This window comes from Gorilla gorilla, chromosome 10 (genome assembly GCF_029281585.2).
Source record: "Gorilla gorilla gorilla isolate KB3781 chromosome 10, NHGRI_mGorGor1-v2.1_pri, whole genome shotgun sequence".
Lineage (NCBI taxonomy): Eukaryota > Metazoa > Chordata > Mammalia > Primates > Hominidae > Gorilla > Gorilla gorilla.
This window is the reverse complement of record NC_073234.2, coordinates 79,854,015-79,871,895: the sequence shown is the minus strand read 5'-3', so window position 1 is coordinate 79,871,895 and position 17,881 is coordinate 79,854,015. Positions and strand designations below refer to the sequence as shown.

The following is a 17,881-nucleotide window of genomic DNA, read 5'->3' as shown; positions in this document are numbered from 1 at the left end:
ATCTAATTAAACTAAAGAGCTTCTGCACAGCAAAAGAAACTACCATCAGAGTGAACAGGCAACCTACAAAATGGGAGAAAATTTTTGCAACCTACTCATCTGACAAAGGGCTAATATCCAGAATCTACAATGAACTCAAACAAATTTACAAGAAAAAAACAAACAACCCCATCAAAAAGTGGGCAAAGGATACGAACAGACACTTCTCAAAAGAAGACATTTATGCAGCCAAAAAACACATGAAAAAATGCTCATCATCACTGGCCATCAGAGAAATGCAAATCAAAACCACAACGAGATACCATCTCACATCAGTTAGAATGGCGATCATTAAAAAGTCAGGAAACAACAGGTGCTGGAGAGGATGTGGAGAAATAGGAACACTTTTACACTGTTGGTGGGACTGTAAACTAGTTCAACCATTGTGGAAGTCAGTGTGGTGATTCCTCAGGGATCTAGAACTGGAAATACCATTTGACCCAGCCATCCCATTACTGGGTATATACCCAAAGGACTATAAATCATGCTGCTATAAAGACACATGCACACGTATGTTTATTACAGCATTATTCACAATAGCAAAGACTTGGAACCAACCCAAATGTCCAACAATGATAGACTGGATTAAGAAAATGTGGCACATATACACCATGGAATACTATGCAGCCATAAAAAATGATGAGTTCATGTCTTTTGTAGGGACATGGATGAAATTGGAAATCATCATTCTCAGTAAACTATAGCAAGAACAAAAAACCAAACACCACATATTCTCACTCATAGGTGGGAATTGAACAATGAGATCACATGGACACAGGAAGGGGAATATTACACTCTGGGGACTGTTGTGGGGTGGGGGGAGGGGGGAGGGATAGCATTGGGAGATATACCTAATGCTAGATGACGAGTTAGTGGGTCCAGCGCACCAGTATGGCACATGTATACATATGTAACTAACCTGCACAATGTGCACATGTACCCTAAAACTTAAAGTTTAATTAAAAAAAAAAAAAATCTCTCTACTCCTCCTGAAGGGTCTTTTGGTGGACCCTTCTCTTCCACAAGATCTTCAGTGATCTCATCCAGTCTAATGACATTTGAATATGTCCTATAGGGTGACCATTCCCAAATCAATAAATCCAGTCCAGACATTATTACAAAACTTCAATCACATGCTTACTCAATAGCTCCACGAGATATCTAATGAATATATCAAACTCAATATACATAAAACAAGGCTGTTTTCCCCCTTCTTCCCTCTCCCCGCTGACCCTTTCCCCCAAAAAGAAGACCCTGTTCCCTGTTCAACTTGCAGTTTTCCTTATCTCACTAGATGGCATATTATCTCTCTGCCTTCTTAACCAGAAACATTGGGACAATACTTACTTTTCTTTATCTATCAGCGTTTTTTCTCCCAGAATGCAATGCTTCATTTGACCAGAGGACATTTTTCTGCCCTAGTACAAATAACTGCAAAACAATCTATTTATATGCATTGTGAAGGCAAAGCCTGACGGAAATGGATTTAAGAGAGAAGGATACTAGAAGTTGTTTTGCAAAGAGGAAAAAATGCTCTTTTCAAGGGCACAAATGAATACAATGGGTTTATGTCCAGGACAATTCTGGTTTATGTCTCCTCTCTTGGCATAATACTTAATAGCATCCCTAGATAGTTTTAAAACTATCTAGTACGGATGATAAAAATTGTATTGTCAACCTCCTCAAATCTTGTTGATTGATTTTTTCTTCAAAACAGATTCAGAATCTAAGTGCTTGTCACTTGGCCAAGCCACCATCTCGTCTCACCTGCTGCATCTTGTCTCTCTTTTTTTTGTTGTTTTACACTCTTCTGAGCATGTCACTCTTCCACTCAAAGTCCTACAGTGACTCCTTGTTTCACCCAATAAGTGCCAAAATTCTTACATGGCCTAGAAATGTCTATTTAATCTGTCCACTCCTTCCCTGATCTTCTCTGACGTCGTATCATACTTCTTTCCCCGTCATACATTCTGGTCCAACAAGATTGGCCTCCTCCATGTGAGAAATGCTATCTTTTTTTTAACTATTTGCCCACCACCCCATTCCTACTCACCATCTATAAAGCTCTTCCCCCAGACTCCACATGGCTTTCTCACCTCCATCATGTCATAGCTCAAATATCATCTTTTCATTAAAATCTACCTATTGACCTTACTTAAAATTTTCAACTTTGCACATATTGATCCCACTTTCCTTTTTAAAATTGTTTTCCGTACTCTTAGCACTTTTTGACATACAACCCTGTGTATTCATTAATTTTTTTTTAATCGACTGCCTTTCCCTTGTACAGCAGAAATTTCTTTGTTTTATTCACTGATATATCCTAGGTGCACATAGCAGGTACTCAATAAATATATGTTGAATGAATTAATGAGTGAAAAGGTAACAATTTTAAAACTTTCAAATAACATTAGAATAGCCTTACTGATTTGCATTTGCACGGCCCAAATATAATTCTCTTAATTCATTTTATTACAAAATTAAAACATGCTTATTGAGCATATTTGATTAATTTTCATTAATACAAACTTCTAAGAAACTGAGAAATATATTCAGACTTAGAAATTTGCCATATTAAATCATTAAATAGAAATCCATGGTGGTTGGGAATAAAACGAAGCTATTGCCTTGGAAAAAGTTACGTTCATGTAACTATTTGATATCTCAATCACATACATAGATATAAATGCAGATGTAGACATAGGTGTATATATGCCTATAGATACACACAGGTAGTTAAATATAAGTTAATTTGCACAGTGGCCTGCTTCCTGCTCTCTGCTAAGCAACCTCAATAGAGAAAAGGTGGCAAATTGGAATCTACATCTGATGAAATATATCATGCCTAAATTTAAAAAAAAATTAATTTGGACCAAGTTTGTAGGAACAATTAACATGAATTGACACTAATGTGGTCAAGTAATGGTACAAGGAAATCAAACTGTCGTCAAGGTTCCCAAATTATAAATCACATCATGCCAACAGCAAAAGTTTGCAGATAAATCACACTGAGAAATGTCAGAATAAATAATTGAATTCTTTTGAACCAAAAGTAATTTATTTGACTTTGCAAATGATACAGAATGTAGCCTTCAGTTTTTCATATTTTCAAATAGTACATTGAAGAGAAAGCAGAGATGAGCAATAGAAATAAATATGGCTTGATCAAGTGTAGGTGTCCTTAGGCAATTAAATAAAAGCAGACTCAGTATTATGTTCAGTGATCACAACAGACAAGGAAGAGTGGATTAAACACATAGCAATTTGTCTCAGGGAACAAGAGTCCTGGAGGTAGACAATCCAGATTTGTAAAAGTGGTTCAGTGAAGCCTTTAGAGAAGTATCGCTCTATCTCTTTTCTTGACATCATTAGCATATGTGCCTTTATCTTCATGCTTGCCATCTCCTGGTTGTAAGATGACTGCTCTACCCTAACCTCACATCCACATTCCAGACAGGAAGAAGGAGGAAGAGAAGAGGTAGAACTAAAAGCCTCAAAAGAGCAAAAGCTTTCCCCAAATCCCTGGCTGACCATCCGTTATTCATTGGCTAGAACTGTGTACCATGGCTACCTTAGCTAAAAGAGTCTAGAAAAACAAGTGTTTTTGGATGGCACATTGTCAATTCAAACAAAATTGGGGTTCCTTTAGTAAGAAAGCAGGGAATAATGAATATTTGATAGGCAAGTAGGAGTAAATGTACTGATAAAGGACATATAGAAAGAGAAGAAAATTTGGTAAAGAAGATGGCTTTGAGAAACAACTACATTTAGGGGCAGGTAAAAAAAAAAAAAAAGAATAATCACAGGAAAGAGAAAAAAAGTAACCAAAGAAGTAAAACAAAAATAGGAATATTGTCAAAAAGTTATTCATGTTTTTGCAATATAATTAGATCTGTAAAATGTTTTGACTTATTTCTCAATTACCTTTGAATATAAGGAAGGTAATTACATTATGAATCCATAAGTCATGACCATCTGACAATTGACATTAACATTCCTCTTCAACAGGTTACATTAATAAATACAGAAAAGCATAGTGTCCATTCCTGAGGCAGACGGCTGGGGCAAAAGAAAGTTCTTTACAGACATCTGATGCTGTAACTATTAGTCAACTGACAAAAATTTAGATAATTTCAAATCACAACACAGCCAGCTGATGTGTCCATTTAAATAAATATTTCTTCTTATTGAGAAAAAAAAAGCTTTTTCCTTTGTGAATGCAATTTCACGGCCAAAAGAATAACTATTTTTGTTGTTATATCAAATATGTTTTCTTAACTGCTCTTTTGCTAAATGTAATCTACGCACTAAATGACCTGACTTGAATCAAGCTAGAAATTTTTTAGACTTGTATCTCCAAAGTTTGAAGATGAAATGAGAATGTTTCTTTTCCTTTGTAGCTTGCTGCTTTTGGTCAAGCATTCTCAATGTGCACCGTTGTTAGCATAAATAAACTGAGTAAAGATATTTTGATAGCTAAATCTTTAAAATCTCGTGTAAACTTGAATATATTTTCAAAATTAAAAGGGAAAATTTACTTAAATGTTCATATACATATGTTTGGGGTTAATTTAAACTTAAAAAAATTAATGTGTACTGCAATAATATTTGAAACAACAAATGTGTTTCATTTTTCTTTCTAAAAGAAGTAAAATTAAGAGATAAAAAATCTTTAATTTCGGTACTGTCCGTCAACTGAAATAAATTAGCCACATTCATTTGATACCATAATTTAACATTTTACTCATTACGAATAAATTATGCTCTACTTTCTTTGCATCTTATTTTTTAGAAATCACAAGTTATTTTAATCAACAAAAATAGGAGTAGAAAGTGTTGCTTCTTCCTTTTTCTTTAGTATAATAACTAGCCTGAAAACAGTTTTTTTTTTTAAATTTTTTTTGAGACAGGGTCTCACTCTGTCACCTAAGCTGGAGTGAAATGGTACAATCATAGCTCACTGCAGCCTTGCCCTCCTGGGCTAAGGTGATCCTCCCATCTCAGCTTCTGGAGTAGCTGAGACCACACGCATGCACCACCATGCCTGGCTAATTTTGTGTTTTTTATAGAGACGAACTTTTGCCATATTGCCCAGTTTGGTCTCGAACTCCTGGACTCAAGCGATCCACCAGTCTCAGCCTCCCTCCCAAAGTGTTGAAATTACAGGTGTGAACCACCATATCTGGCCTGATTTTATTTAATTATGAAAAAAAAAATCTGAATTTCCCTGATCTTCAATGTAACTGATGTTAAAATGTTACCTGATGTATTAAATAGAAAATAATTAAGCCTCAGATCATTAAATAATAATTCTTTCAACTGCTGTCACAATTATTTTATATATGGAAAGCATAGCAATTAATGAATGAATGCCATGAAACATAAGTACTAATGTTTTATTCAAAAACAGCATGAAAGTTATAAATCTATTTCTTTATAAAGGATACAGAATAGTACATGCAAATTATACTAGTTCGTACTATGAAGGACATCTTTTAGGTTTTCATCATGATTCAAAAGTTATAGAAACGAGGTGTGGATAATAAAAAAGGTTTTATATTTGGCTTTGGAATTTGTGTACTTATTAATAAGAGTATTCCCTGTTGATATGGTTTGAAACTTAAATTGAAATATGAAGCTCCATGGTACCGCTTGTGAAGAGCTTAGAAATTTTATAAACCGAGTAAACAGCACTGGAAACCCAGGAGGAAAGCCTCTTATTGTAATAAAGAGCCTGATTCCATTGTTGATGTTTGACTGCTGGAAGCTTTCAGGCCTCACGACTCCCCTGTCCCTTGCTGCCCCACATCTGGGCAGTCTGAGAAGGTTTCAGTATGCCCCTCCCTTGGTGCCCACGTGATTTTCAAGCCATACAAGGACTGGCCTGTATGTGCCAGAACTCTCACCCCAGCTCCATCACCTAATCTCATTAAAAACAGGGCCTGTCACCCTTATCTGCTCTCCAAGCCATTTTTGGATCAGCTTATAATCCTGTCCTATTCTCCCCAGAAAGCCTCATTATGTAAGTAATAAGCCTTTTCATTCCCTCATGGGGTGAGTGTGTGTGTGTGTGTGTGTGTGTGTGTATGTGTGTGTGATCATTAATCTTCACATCCAAATCAAATTTTGGATGGGGGTTCCTTCCTGATACTGTGAGTTCCTTCCTGATACTGTGGGGTGACTGTAACATTTATCTACCTAGAACAACAGAACAACCTGGTCTCAAAATATCATATCAAACTATTGAAAAAGGAACAGCAGTATCTCATAAGGCAAATTCATGTTTCACAATTGTAGATTCAGCCATACTATGAAGCCTCAGTCTTTATAAGATTGTGCTTACTATGTTAATTATAAAGACTTAAGAAACATTTATTGAATAAATATTACTTAAATTGCTGTGCTAAGTGCTGGGATTAGGGCCACAAGCAAGAAAATCAAAGGTGAATAAAATACATTCCCTTTCTCAAAGAAGCCTAATAAGGACACACCAACTTTAACACAAGAAACACTGCTCAATGCAGTAAAGTACTACAGATTTGGTCCCTGAGAATGGTGGGTGGCATCTGAGCTTACCATTCTTAGACCCATAGATTTCTATAGGCAGAGCAAGAAAGCCTGTAATGAAGGAAACCAAAATTCTTTTTTTTTTTTTGAGACGAGGTTTTACCCTTTCTCTCAGGCTGGAGAGCAGTTGTGCGATCAAGGCTCACTGCAGCCTCAACCTCCCCAGTCCCAGGTGATCCTTCTACCTCAGCCTCTGGAGTAGCTAGGACCACCGGTGCTTGCCACCATGCCCAGCTAATTTTTGTATTTTTTGTAGAGATGAGGTTTGGTCATGTGGCCCAGGCTGGTCTTGAACTTCTGGGCTCAGGCGATCTGTCCACCTCAGCCTCTCAAAGTCCCGGGATTACAGGCGTGAGCAACCAAGCCCTGCCTGAGACAAGAATTTCTGATGCATTCAGGGAACTGGGAATGTTCCAGAAGCAGAAGTGGTAGAAAGGCAGAGGAGCCACATCTCCCTTTTATAAGATAACTCTTAAGGCAGCATGAAGGATAAGTTTAAAGACAGTGAATGGAGGAACAAAGACCAATCAGGAACTCATTTTAATAGTCTAAGTGGGCGAAGAAGACCAACAATAGCACAGTAACAGTCAAAACTGAAATGAAGGAACTGGGAAACACTTCAGAATTGGTAAGACTTGAGAAACTACACTTTGAAGTTGAGGGAATATCATGTAAGAAATGCATTCAGTTTTCTAAATGGTATAAGTTTAATATTTATAAAACAAACATGGTATATCATGGGGTTAAACGTGATTTTTCTGGTTAATTCAGCTCCAAAAGCTTAAGAACAGTATAATAGGCGTCAAGTTGCCCAATGCCTTCAACGCAAGGTACTAGACCACACAGGCAACACGTGCTAAAAGACTATAAAATTGGTTTTGTCAGCATTAGTGCATCACATTCACTCCCTGCTCCAACATGCTTACGAAGCATATGGGGAAGGGGAAGGGAAAGTGTTTCACCCCACCACCACCAATACCCTGTCTGCAGCACAAGTGAGGAGGATGTTAAGGGAACCATTTAGAGAGCTTTACAGGTAGCCCCTGGAGTCCAAATGATACAGAAACTGATACTTCATTCCACTGAAGACAAAGAGGTGTGACTAGGTAGACATTCGGACAGCAGAAGAGAAGAGAGATGCTCTGTTGGCTTGATTTGCACTTTCAGAGTCTAGTGGGGACAAAGGATGAGTGAGTTTCCCAGAAGCCCATTGTGGACCCTGTTTCATCTTAAAAGGGACTGAATCTGGAGAAGGAAAGGCCCAGAACCTGTAGGTGAGAGATCCCCAGTGATGTGGAGATTCTGATGTACCCATAAAAGCACCCCAGCAGAGAATCAACATTTGGAATCAGCCACACCGTGAAAACAGCGATGCTAGATTATAACTAATGTTTGTGCCGGCAAATGTTGAACAACTGGCTGTCTGAAAAAACCGCATGTATAAATATATGTGTGTGTGTGTATGTATATATACATAGGTTTATTATAAATTTTATTGAAAGGTGTATAGCAAATATTTTACAAATAATAATATGCAATACTCTTTATTGTAAATTCCATATAGCCAACTGATTCTACAGAATCCTTTCATTGATTTTTGCTTGTATTACCCAAACTATGACAGCAATTGATGAGTGTGGTTTGAATGTTGCTTGACTTTTCTATTTACATTAACTAGTAAGATGGAAGTGAAACAAAGGAACAATAGGTCGCAATTTCACTTGTTTGTCTGATATTAGTGAGTTCTTTGCTAAATTGAATAGCAGCTCTCTGAGAAAAGAATTTCTTCAATTTTTTTGTGCTATTCACAGTGTACTACAATCTACCACAACAGACACGACACTCTTTTAATTTCATTATTAACATTCTCTCCATCACTTTTTAAAAATGAGTCTCCATCTATTTTGTGTTTCTTTAACTTTTAAGTTCAGGGGTACATGTACAGGATGTGAAGGTTTGTTACATAGGTAAACATGTGTCATGGGGGTTTGTTGTACTGATTATTTCATCACCCAAGTATTAAGCCCAGTATCCATTAATTACTTTTCCTGATCCTCTCCCTCCTCCTACCTCCACCCTCAGACAGGCCCAGTGTGTGATGTTTCCCTCTGTGTGTCCATGCTGTTCTCATCATTTAGCTCCCACTTATAAGTGAGAACATACGGTATTTGGTTTTCTGTTCCTGTGTTAGTTTGCTAAGGATAATGGCCTCCAGCTCCATCCATGTCACTGTAAAGGGCATAATTTGATTCCTTTTTATGGCTGCATAGTATTCCATGGTGTATATGTACCACATTGTCTTTATCCAGTCTATCACTGATGGGCATTTTGGTTGATCCCATGTCTTTACTATTGTCCACCACTTTTTTAAGTCTAAAAAATCAACAACAAAATAAATCAAACTCTGATTTGTATAATCTGCCATTTTCCATGGTGTAAATACTACTATTATGGCCAATTTCAAGATCAACATGACATCGCTGAATGAGGCAGTAGGAAGAAATGTATAGTAGCCCACCATTATATTTTTACCTATAGATACAATAGATGTAAATAACCTCAAGAGTAGAGATAATAGCAAAAGAGTTAGGAAATAAGTTTTGAATATTTATTACCTTTGTCTTAATATAACTTATTTGATTATGTTTATACAATTTAGTGTTTAACAATAGCTGTGTTAACAATCAGCTCACACAAATCCTAAAATTTTAACAATCAGCTCTCACAGATTCACAGTTGTACCACACCACTGATTCATAGATATAGGAAGACAGCCTGCGGTATGGCAAGAATGACGCCACGGCCATGATGACTGATGTTGGATTCCTGCATACTAAGGTGTTCTGCAGCAAGGTCCTTAAACAATGCCCATAGCATAGATAACCCTTCAAAAGAAACAAAGCATGTAACTTAGATCATTCTCTCATTAAGATTCTTATCTAGACTCCCCAGTGTTCATGAGTTTTGCAAGAAAGTCTGAGACATGATCAGCTGTACATCTTTTATCCTAAAAGCTTACATAATTTCTGGAGGGCAGGTGTGGGGATCCACTGTAACGGAATCATCATTTCTGTGTGTAAGTCCCTATTAAATACCTCTTTCTGAGAAACTGGATTTGTCAGTTTTTCTTTGGCCTCTCAGCTCTCTCAGCCTTTGGGGGTAGGTTTGCATATATATGCTCATACAGGAACAAACAGTGAGGCTCTTTCCTCTCCTTACTCCTTACCCACCCTCCAATCTTAAAGCCCCTGAAAACATCAGCTCTTAGTTAGGAGAACAGCTGGAGCAAAAAAGCAACAAGAAATCAATTTGGGTTGCCTGTAGTTAGGTGAGGCTTTAATTGGATGCGTGTCTGGAGTTTTGATAATAGGTAGTACCAGACTTTTTATTACCTGAGAATGATCAGATAAGCGAAATTAATAAGAATTTAGAGGAGAAAAATACATTCACAGGAAAAGTGTTGAGAAATAAAAATGTTTGCTTTAATTTCTTCCCTACAAAGTCCAGCTTGTTCAGTAAATCAGTTATATGAACTAACAAAACAAAGAAGAGGTTTCGAGTGCGAGATGAATCCAGGCTGTACTCATAGCGAATTGGCAAAAACCAAGATAAAAATGAGAAGATATCCAAGATGTTTCAGAAATTTCAGGCTTGAAGATTCAGGGTAGATTGCATGAGAGATAGACATTTGGGAGTTAAAGGCGTAATAGGCTTGTTAAGGTTATGATCATAGATAAAATCCTTTAGACAGAAAAACATAGTCTATTCAACAGGGCACAGGCAGGCAACTTAACCATTAATCCTACTAAGAGGCACACACTATGCTAGGAAGTTTAAATATGTTGCCTCACATATGCATCAAAACAACTCTACAAAGTAGATCTTATACCCGTCTTGCCAATGAGGAAACTAGGGTTCAGATGAGGTAAATAACTCACTGAATGGTCACACAACAAAGAAATGCTGGTGCCACATTTGAACCTAGGTCATTTGACTCAAAAGCTATTAATCACTAACTATGAAATGTCATTATTCATTCCCAATTTCTGCAGTTGAAAATTAACCTCAATACTCCTATTCTAGACATTTCTGATATCAACTTGAAGAAGAATGGAAGACTAGATTTTGATGGTAGTTTGAAAGTTGGGGATGACCTTCAAGAGATTAGGTGGATATGGGAATCAGATGTAACAACATTATGGAGAGAAATAGAAGAAGATAGCTTTATCTCCTTCAGTTTTTCCACATGAATCTTGAACTCCCCAACCACTTTTCTTTCTTTCTTCCCTTTTACCATCTCCTGTATTTCCCATGCTCATTCCTGCTGCTAAGCCTTTGGTTCTTGGGATATTTCCCACATGACTTGCCACATCTTCTTTTTTTTTTTTTTTTTGAGACGGAGTCTCGCTCTGTCACCCAGCCTGGAGTGCAGTGGCGCGATCTCCGCTCACTGCAAGCTCCGCCTCCCGGGTTCACGCCATTCTCCTGCCTCAGCCTCCCGAGTAGCTGGGACTACAGGCGCCCGCCACCACGCCCGGCTAATTTTTTTTTGTATTTTTAGTAGAGACGGGGTTTCACCATGTTAGCCAGGATGGTCTCGATCTCCTGACCTCGTGATCCGCCCGCCTCGTCCTCCCAAAGTGCTGGGATTACAGGCGTGAGCCACCGCGCCCAGCCGACTTGCCACATCTTCTTCTGAACCTATCCAAATGCTATGGGCCTTTGAGGTTCGATATAAGTTCCACTTCTTCTCTGAACCTTTCTTTGCCAACTCCAGTCCTGCTATTCTTTTCCACCCATAAACATACACCATAATATTTAGCAACATACTGGTATTTCTTTGACTCCTCAGAAACAGTCACCAGGTCACTCCTAAGCTTGCTGACCAGAGCTAAAGGGGAGCTGAAGTTCTGTCTTTTCTGCTTCTCTGCTGCTTCCTGGCATTGGGCCTCCCTTATTTCTAGGTGCCCAGTTTTCTTTGCAGTTGCCCTTTCTCCTAACCTGTACCTATTGCTGCCCTCCCTGTGGATAACATGTTTCAAGTTACCTACATCTTACTTTTAACCCACCCTACATCCAGTATATGTATCTAATTTAATCAACATTAAGGTGAGATGCACTGAAAGTTCTTTAACCCTTAGACATTTCTAAAAGTTGGATATTCATGCCAGTGTGGCAGGCAGCTAGGTGTTATCCCTACATCACCTTGACAAAGAAGCCAGCCTTCACAAGGGGAAGAAAAAGGAGAGTGTGGAGTCATTACCCCTTTACATTTGAGGAGCCTCCTACTACTTTGCTTCCCCTCCCATAGACGATGATCTCCTTCCATTTCCCCTGGGAGCTTAAATTCCACTCTATTCTTCCTTCCGACTTCCATAAAGAGGAAACCCCTGTCACAATATACAAGAGGATCCTGACCCTGGACAATGAATCTAAAAATCTTTAGAAGGACTTCAGGGGAGTTTCATGCTCCACCAACTTCCTATTTCGTTCAGCACATTTTTGTTGAATACATACTACCTACAAAACATTGGAGATACAAAGGGAGACAAAAATAATCCCTGAGATTATGTAAGCAGTTTATGGTGGTGGTGGGGTCAGGCAGTAAGAATTTACAATAAAGTGGGATAAGTCTAAATTTAGAGGATGACAAAGTGCTATAGGAACACACAGAGAGGACACCTAGCTGTCTTGAGGATGTTAGATAAAGTATCTTAAAGGGGAAGCAATGGCTTGATGAAACCAAAGGCTGATGAGTTAGCCAGGGAAAAGTAGTTGGGAAAAAGATGTGTGCAAACACTCAGAAAGAAAATGGCATATCCTGGGATCTGGAAGTGTAGTGTGGCCTGAATGGAACACAGTGTGAATGAGATAATGTGAAAATAAGCTGAAGCAAGATGAGATCTAAATGAGCGTAAGGAATGTATTTCCTCCTCCTAGAAATGAATACTTTGTTTGGTTGCTATACTAGTAACAGGAATTAGACACGTTTATTAAACCGCTTACCATTTAACTTGGTAAATCAAAGAACAATGATTTTTAAAGGTATCGGTAAATACCCGTAATTAGATACGTGGTAGGCTTTCCTGTTAATATATAATGGTTATTCTCAGTGTTTAAAGAATTAAAGGGACTCGGGTAATTACCAGTTTTAGAGTGAACCATTTGAGAGATAATACCTTACCATTACAAAACAACTCCTAGGGAAAGTTATATGAGACAGCAATGGTAATAGTAAATAGTAAAATAATATGAATAGTGAATAATATAGTAAAAAACAGTTAAAAATGATTTAGCAATTTCTTAAAAACAATTGACCACGAAAAAAATTCACAGTAAAACCGAGACTGGGAATATTTCATTCAACCCTCACACATGCTGCTATTGACTGGAAATTTAAGAAATGTTCATTCGTTTTGACAAAATGGAAAGCAACTGTACATTCTTCCTGGAAACTTTAGCTGAGGTCAAAGTTGTAAATGAAAAGGATGATTTTTTAGAGAACAATTCAGTAGTATTGTTTTGCCTTGTCATGGAGAATTTTTGTGCTTCCACAAACAAAAATCTTGGATAGTTAGGTGAACGGTGGCAATCAAGTGGTTTTCAGAAGACTCAAGTTTCTTCATCTACAAAAATGACAGGAGTGGGGTCAGGATGTTCCCGAAGGCTCCTTCTACTAATAAGAGCATAAGATCTGTGCCTGTAATTTCTCGCAGAAACAAATAATGAGAACTTCACACCAATTCATTTATTATATGAATGTTTTGTCCCGTGAGAACACTGGTCTATCTTTAGATATGTAATTTATCAAACTTCTTTGGGCAACCCATCTTCTTTACTTTTTTATTTTTAATTTTTTGGTCTTCTCTTTGTCAAATTTTCATGGAATAACTACATTCAGGTGTAGTAATAGTAACGCAAAGCTCTTAACACAACGAGACAATTCGTTGCTTCCGAAACGCAGCCGGCAGCAGGTACTCGAGATGAGTAGTGTGAGCTCCCGAGCACCCGTAGGTCGGATTCTCTGGATAAGGCACCGGAAGTGATCGCCTCGCGGCTGCTTCCTCTCCTGGAGTCCAGAGTCCCGCTGCTCCGCCGCGATATTCAGTAAACCACTGGGAGTCCGGCAGCATGGAGGCAGCGCGCCCTCCCCCGACGGCAGGGAAGTTCGTGGTGGTCGGCGGCGGCATCGCGGGCGTCACTTGTGCGGAGCAGGTAGGGCGGTGCTCAGGCGGTTCCGCCTCTTTCCCGGACCCCAAAGGGGATAGCACTGGAGGCCTTCCTCCCACCCCCTCCCTTTTTCTTCTTCCGGGTTCCTTTTTTGCTGCGCCCTTTTCCGCACTTATTGCTCCCAGATTTTAGAAACTGCTTGGTGGTCCTCAGATGACCTCACTAGCTTTCTCTTAGGCGCAGGGAGGAGTGGGAGGCAAATTATAGCCGAGAAACCAAAGCTGGCTGATCCGTGCTCAGATCCTTGTAATGTCAGAGCAGACATGAGGACTTTGTATTTAGACAAAAAATTCAGCCCCCTTTCTTTTTCTTTTTTTTTCTTTTTCTTTGAGACGGAGTCTCACTCTGTCGCCCAGCCTGGAGGGCAGTGGTGCGATCTTGGCTTAATGCAAGCTTTGCCTCCCGGGTTCAAGCGATTCTTCTGTTGCGTCAGCCTGTAGCTGGGATTACAGGCGCCAGCCACCACGCCCCGCTAATGTTGTATTTTTAGTAGAGACGGGCTTTCACCATGTTGGCCCGGCTGGTCTCGAACTCCTGGGCTCAAGCAGTCTGCCCGCTTCCGCCTACCGAAGTGCTGGCATTACAGGCCTGAGCCACAGCACCCGGCCCTCAGCCCCCTTTGTTAATTATCGTAGGTGATTGAGTTTAGTTTCCAGATAGTTGCCAAGTCTTTAGTGCATCTTAACTAATTAATAAAGAATCCCATACGTAAGTTTTCTATATTTCGAACTCCCAAGATAGAAGAAACTTTATTTCTAGTAAAGTTTTGTAAAACAATCAGCGAAGGATTAAATGCATGTAGGGCTTGCTTTCTTGATTATACTGAATAGCCAGACCATATATATTCAGATACATGTGTGTATTCCAAAAAGTTCTACATTATTTTGTTGATATAAAGTAAACATGAGCAATCACAGAAGTCATAAGAAATAGTGGAAGAAACTCAAGTGTTTTCATCGTTGGATGCGTATTGTCCGTTTATTCACTAAGTAAACATACATGATGCAGGCACCGTATTAAGGGCTGAGTGTTCAACTATGAACAGCATGGTATACCATGCTAGGGACTCACAGCCTGCTGGAAGAGACAATATTACAATATTGTATGTCTATGCAAGAGATATCAACAGTTATCTTAGAGGTGCCTGTGGAGTAGGTAGGGAGTGAATTAGGGAAGAGGAAATTCTTTTAATCAAAGAAGGTATTTTTAAAATCTCATTATGAAAGAATGAGTGAAAGTTTACCAAGTATTCAAGAAAAGAATGTCATCTCCAGTGGAAAAGCATGGATCATCAGGGAGCAGTAAAGCTTAAAGCATAGATCGTAAGGAGTCTTATCATGCTGAGAACTTAAGAATTTACAAGTAGTCAAATGTTTTTGAGCAGTGGAGTAACTTGATCATATGAAAAGGCTTGAAAGATGATTGGTTACAATGTATTTGTGGCAGAGGCAGCTGGTTTATACGTGAAACTGGAGAGCCAATTGGAAGGTGATTTCAGTAGTATAAAGAAGTTTTGAGGACCTCATCTAGCAATGGAAACAGCAGAGATATAAATTACAGAATATACAGAGGAAAGAAAGATGGAGAGAGTAATAATATTGTCAAATATAGAAAGTTCAAATAAAATGAGACTGAGAAGAATCGCATGGGTGTTGGGCACGATAGCTCGCACTTGTAATCTTAGAACTTTGGGAGGCCAAGGTGGGAGGATTGCATGAGGCCAGGAGTTTGAAGCCAGACTGGGCAACATGGCAAGATCCCATCTCCATTAAAAAAAAATAAAATAAATAATCCGTTGGATTTTAAGAATTCATAGATCCATCAAACATGCTGTTTTAGTGATGGAGTAGGAATAGAAGCCAGATTATTGAGGGTAGTGGTGTCGAGGAACCAGACTTTGAGATAAGAAAATGCTTTCAGGTACAGAGTGAAGAAGACCGAGGTTGTAGCTAAAGGAAAATAATGAAACATTAACAAGTTATACCTCTAAATTTTGTGGAAGCAATTATTAAAATGGCTTTATCATCCCACAATATGTACTGACTGGAAGAGGCAGAATAGGAGTGCCAGAGCACCTGGGGAAAGTTAGACAATATTCTAAGTGTTTAATATTGAGGGTTTGCTTTAATTTCATCCCATTGAAGACAAATGAAATATTATTTTAAAATAAATAGAAGTTGGTTTAACTGGTAATTAGGAAGATAGTTTATTCTCATCCTCTGCATTATAACTCTAAATTGGTATAAAAAATAGTTGAAGTAAATAAAGGATATTTCTTTATATCACTTTTCTTGTTCAGGAGTTCTTTGTTAGTGTTTACTGTAAATATTATTTTCTCAGTATCAGAGTTTAACATTATTCACCATTGCCCCATCAAGACCAAGGATAATGGAGACCTTTAGATGAGGAACAGTGGGTTTTTAATTTTCTAGATTAATTACACTATCAAAATTGCATTATCCTCAACCCCAAACCATATATACCAGTACTTAAAGTAATTTGTCCTAATTTTTTTTCTCTCTTTTTAAAAATAAGTTGGCTGCTCACTTTCCATCAGAAGATATTCTCTTGGTAACAGCTTCTCCTGTTATTAAAGCAGTTACAAATTTCAAGCAGGTAAGAACCTTTGTATAACTTCTTAATATTAATTTGAAAAAATTGCAATAACTTGCATAGCAGTTAGGGTAATTGTGTATTTTTTTCTTTCTTAAAAATTGACAAGTACAGTTATATGCTGTACAACATGATGTTTTGATATATGTATACATTGTGGAATGGCTAAGTCAAGCTATTTAAAATCTTTCCAATTTGGATGCCTTTTATTTCTTTCTGTCACCTAATTTAATTGCTCTAGCTAGGATTTTAGTACTGTGTTGAATAGAAGTGGTGAGAGTGGGCATCCTTGTGTTGTTCTTGATCTTGGAAAAGCTTTCAGCTTTTCTCCATTCAATATATTATTAGCTATAGGCTTGTATATGACCATTTTTATGTTGTGGTACATTCCTTCCATACCTAATTATTGGGTTTTTATTATGAAAAGATGTTTAATTTTGTTGAATATTTTTTCTATATCTGTAGAGATGGTCATGATTTTCGTCCTTTGTTCTGTTAATGTGGTATATCACATTTACTGATTTGCATATTTTAAGCCATCTTTGCATCCCTGAATAAATCCCACTTGATTATGGTGAATTGATTGCTTTTTTTTGAGATGGAGTCTCGCCCTGTCACCCAGACTGGAGTGCAGTGGCGCAATCTCAGCTCACTGCAAGCTCCACCTCCCGGGTTCAGGTCATTCTCCTGCCTCAGCCTCCCGAGTCGCTGGGACTACAGGTGCCTGCCACCATGCCCAGCTAATTTTTTGTATTTTTAGTAGAGACGGGGTTTCACTGTGTTAGCCAGGATAGTCTCCATCTCCTGACCTCGTGATCCACCAACCTCGCCCTCCCAAAGTGCTGGGATTACAGGAATGAGCCACCACGCCCAGCCAATTCTAGTTTTGTTTTTTTGTTGGTTTGTTTTTTGTTTTTTTTTGAGATGGAGTCTTGCTCTGTCACCCAGGCTGGAGTGTAGTGGCACGATCTCGGCTCACTGCAAGCTCTGCCTCCCGGGTTCATGCCATTCTCCTGCCTCAGCCTCCCGAGTAGCTGGGAATACAGGCACCCACCACCACGCCAGGCTAATTTTTTGTATTTTTAGTAGAGATGGAGTTTCACCGTGTTAGTCAGGATGGTCTCGATCTCCTGACCTCATGATCCACCTGCCTCAGACTCCCAAAGGATTTTTTTGTATTTTTTTTTTTTAGCAGAGATTGGGTTTCACCACGTTAGCCAGGATGGTCTGGATCTCCTGACCTCGCGATCCACCCGCCTCAGCCTCCCAAGGTGCTGGGATTACAGGCGGGATTACAGGCGTGATTACCGCACCTGACGAATTGATTACTTTTAATATGTGGTTGAAATCAATTTGTTAGTATTTTGTTGAAGATTTTTGCATCTATGTGCATCAGGGATATTGACCTGTAATTTTTTTTCTTGTAGTATCC

At 38.6% G+C, this 17,881-nt stretch overlaps 1 protein-coding gene across 1 annotated transcript in view; it reads left to right on the top strand.

Moving 5' to 3' along the window:
• The first annotated feature begins 13,592 nt into the window (after positions 1-13,592).
• The window catches only part of PYROXD1 (pyridine nucleotide-disulphide oxidoreductase domain 1), a 38,026-nt gene continuing 33,737 nt past the window's right edge, over positions 13,593-17,881 (top strand). The window contains exons 1-2 of the mRNA XM_019038862.3: positions 13,593-13,821; positions 16,372-16,452. Of these exons, the coding sequence (XP_018894407.1) occupies positions 13,738-13,821; positions 16,372-16,452 (165 nt within the window). The 5' untranslated portion in view covers positions 13,593-13,737. The remainder of the gene's footprint in view (positions 13,822-16,371; positions 16,453-17,881) is intronic.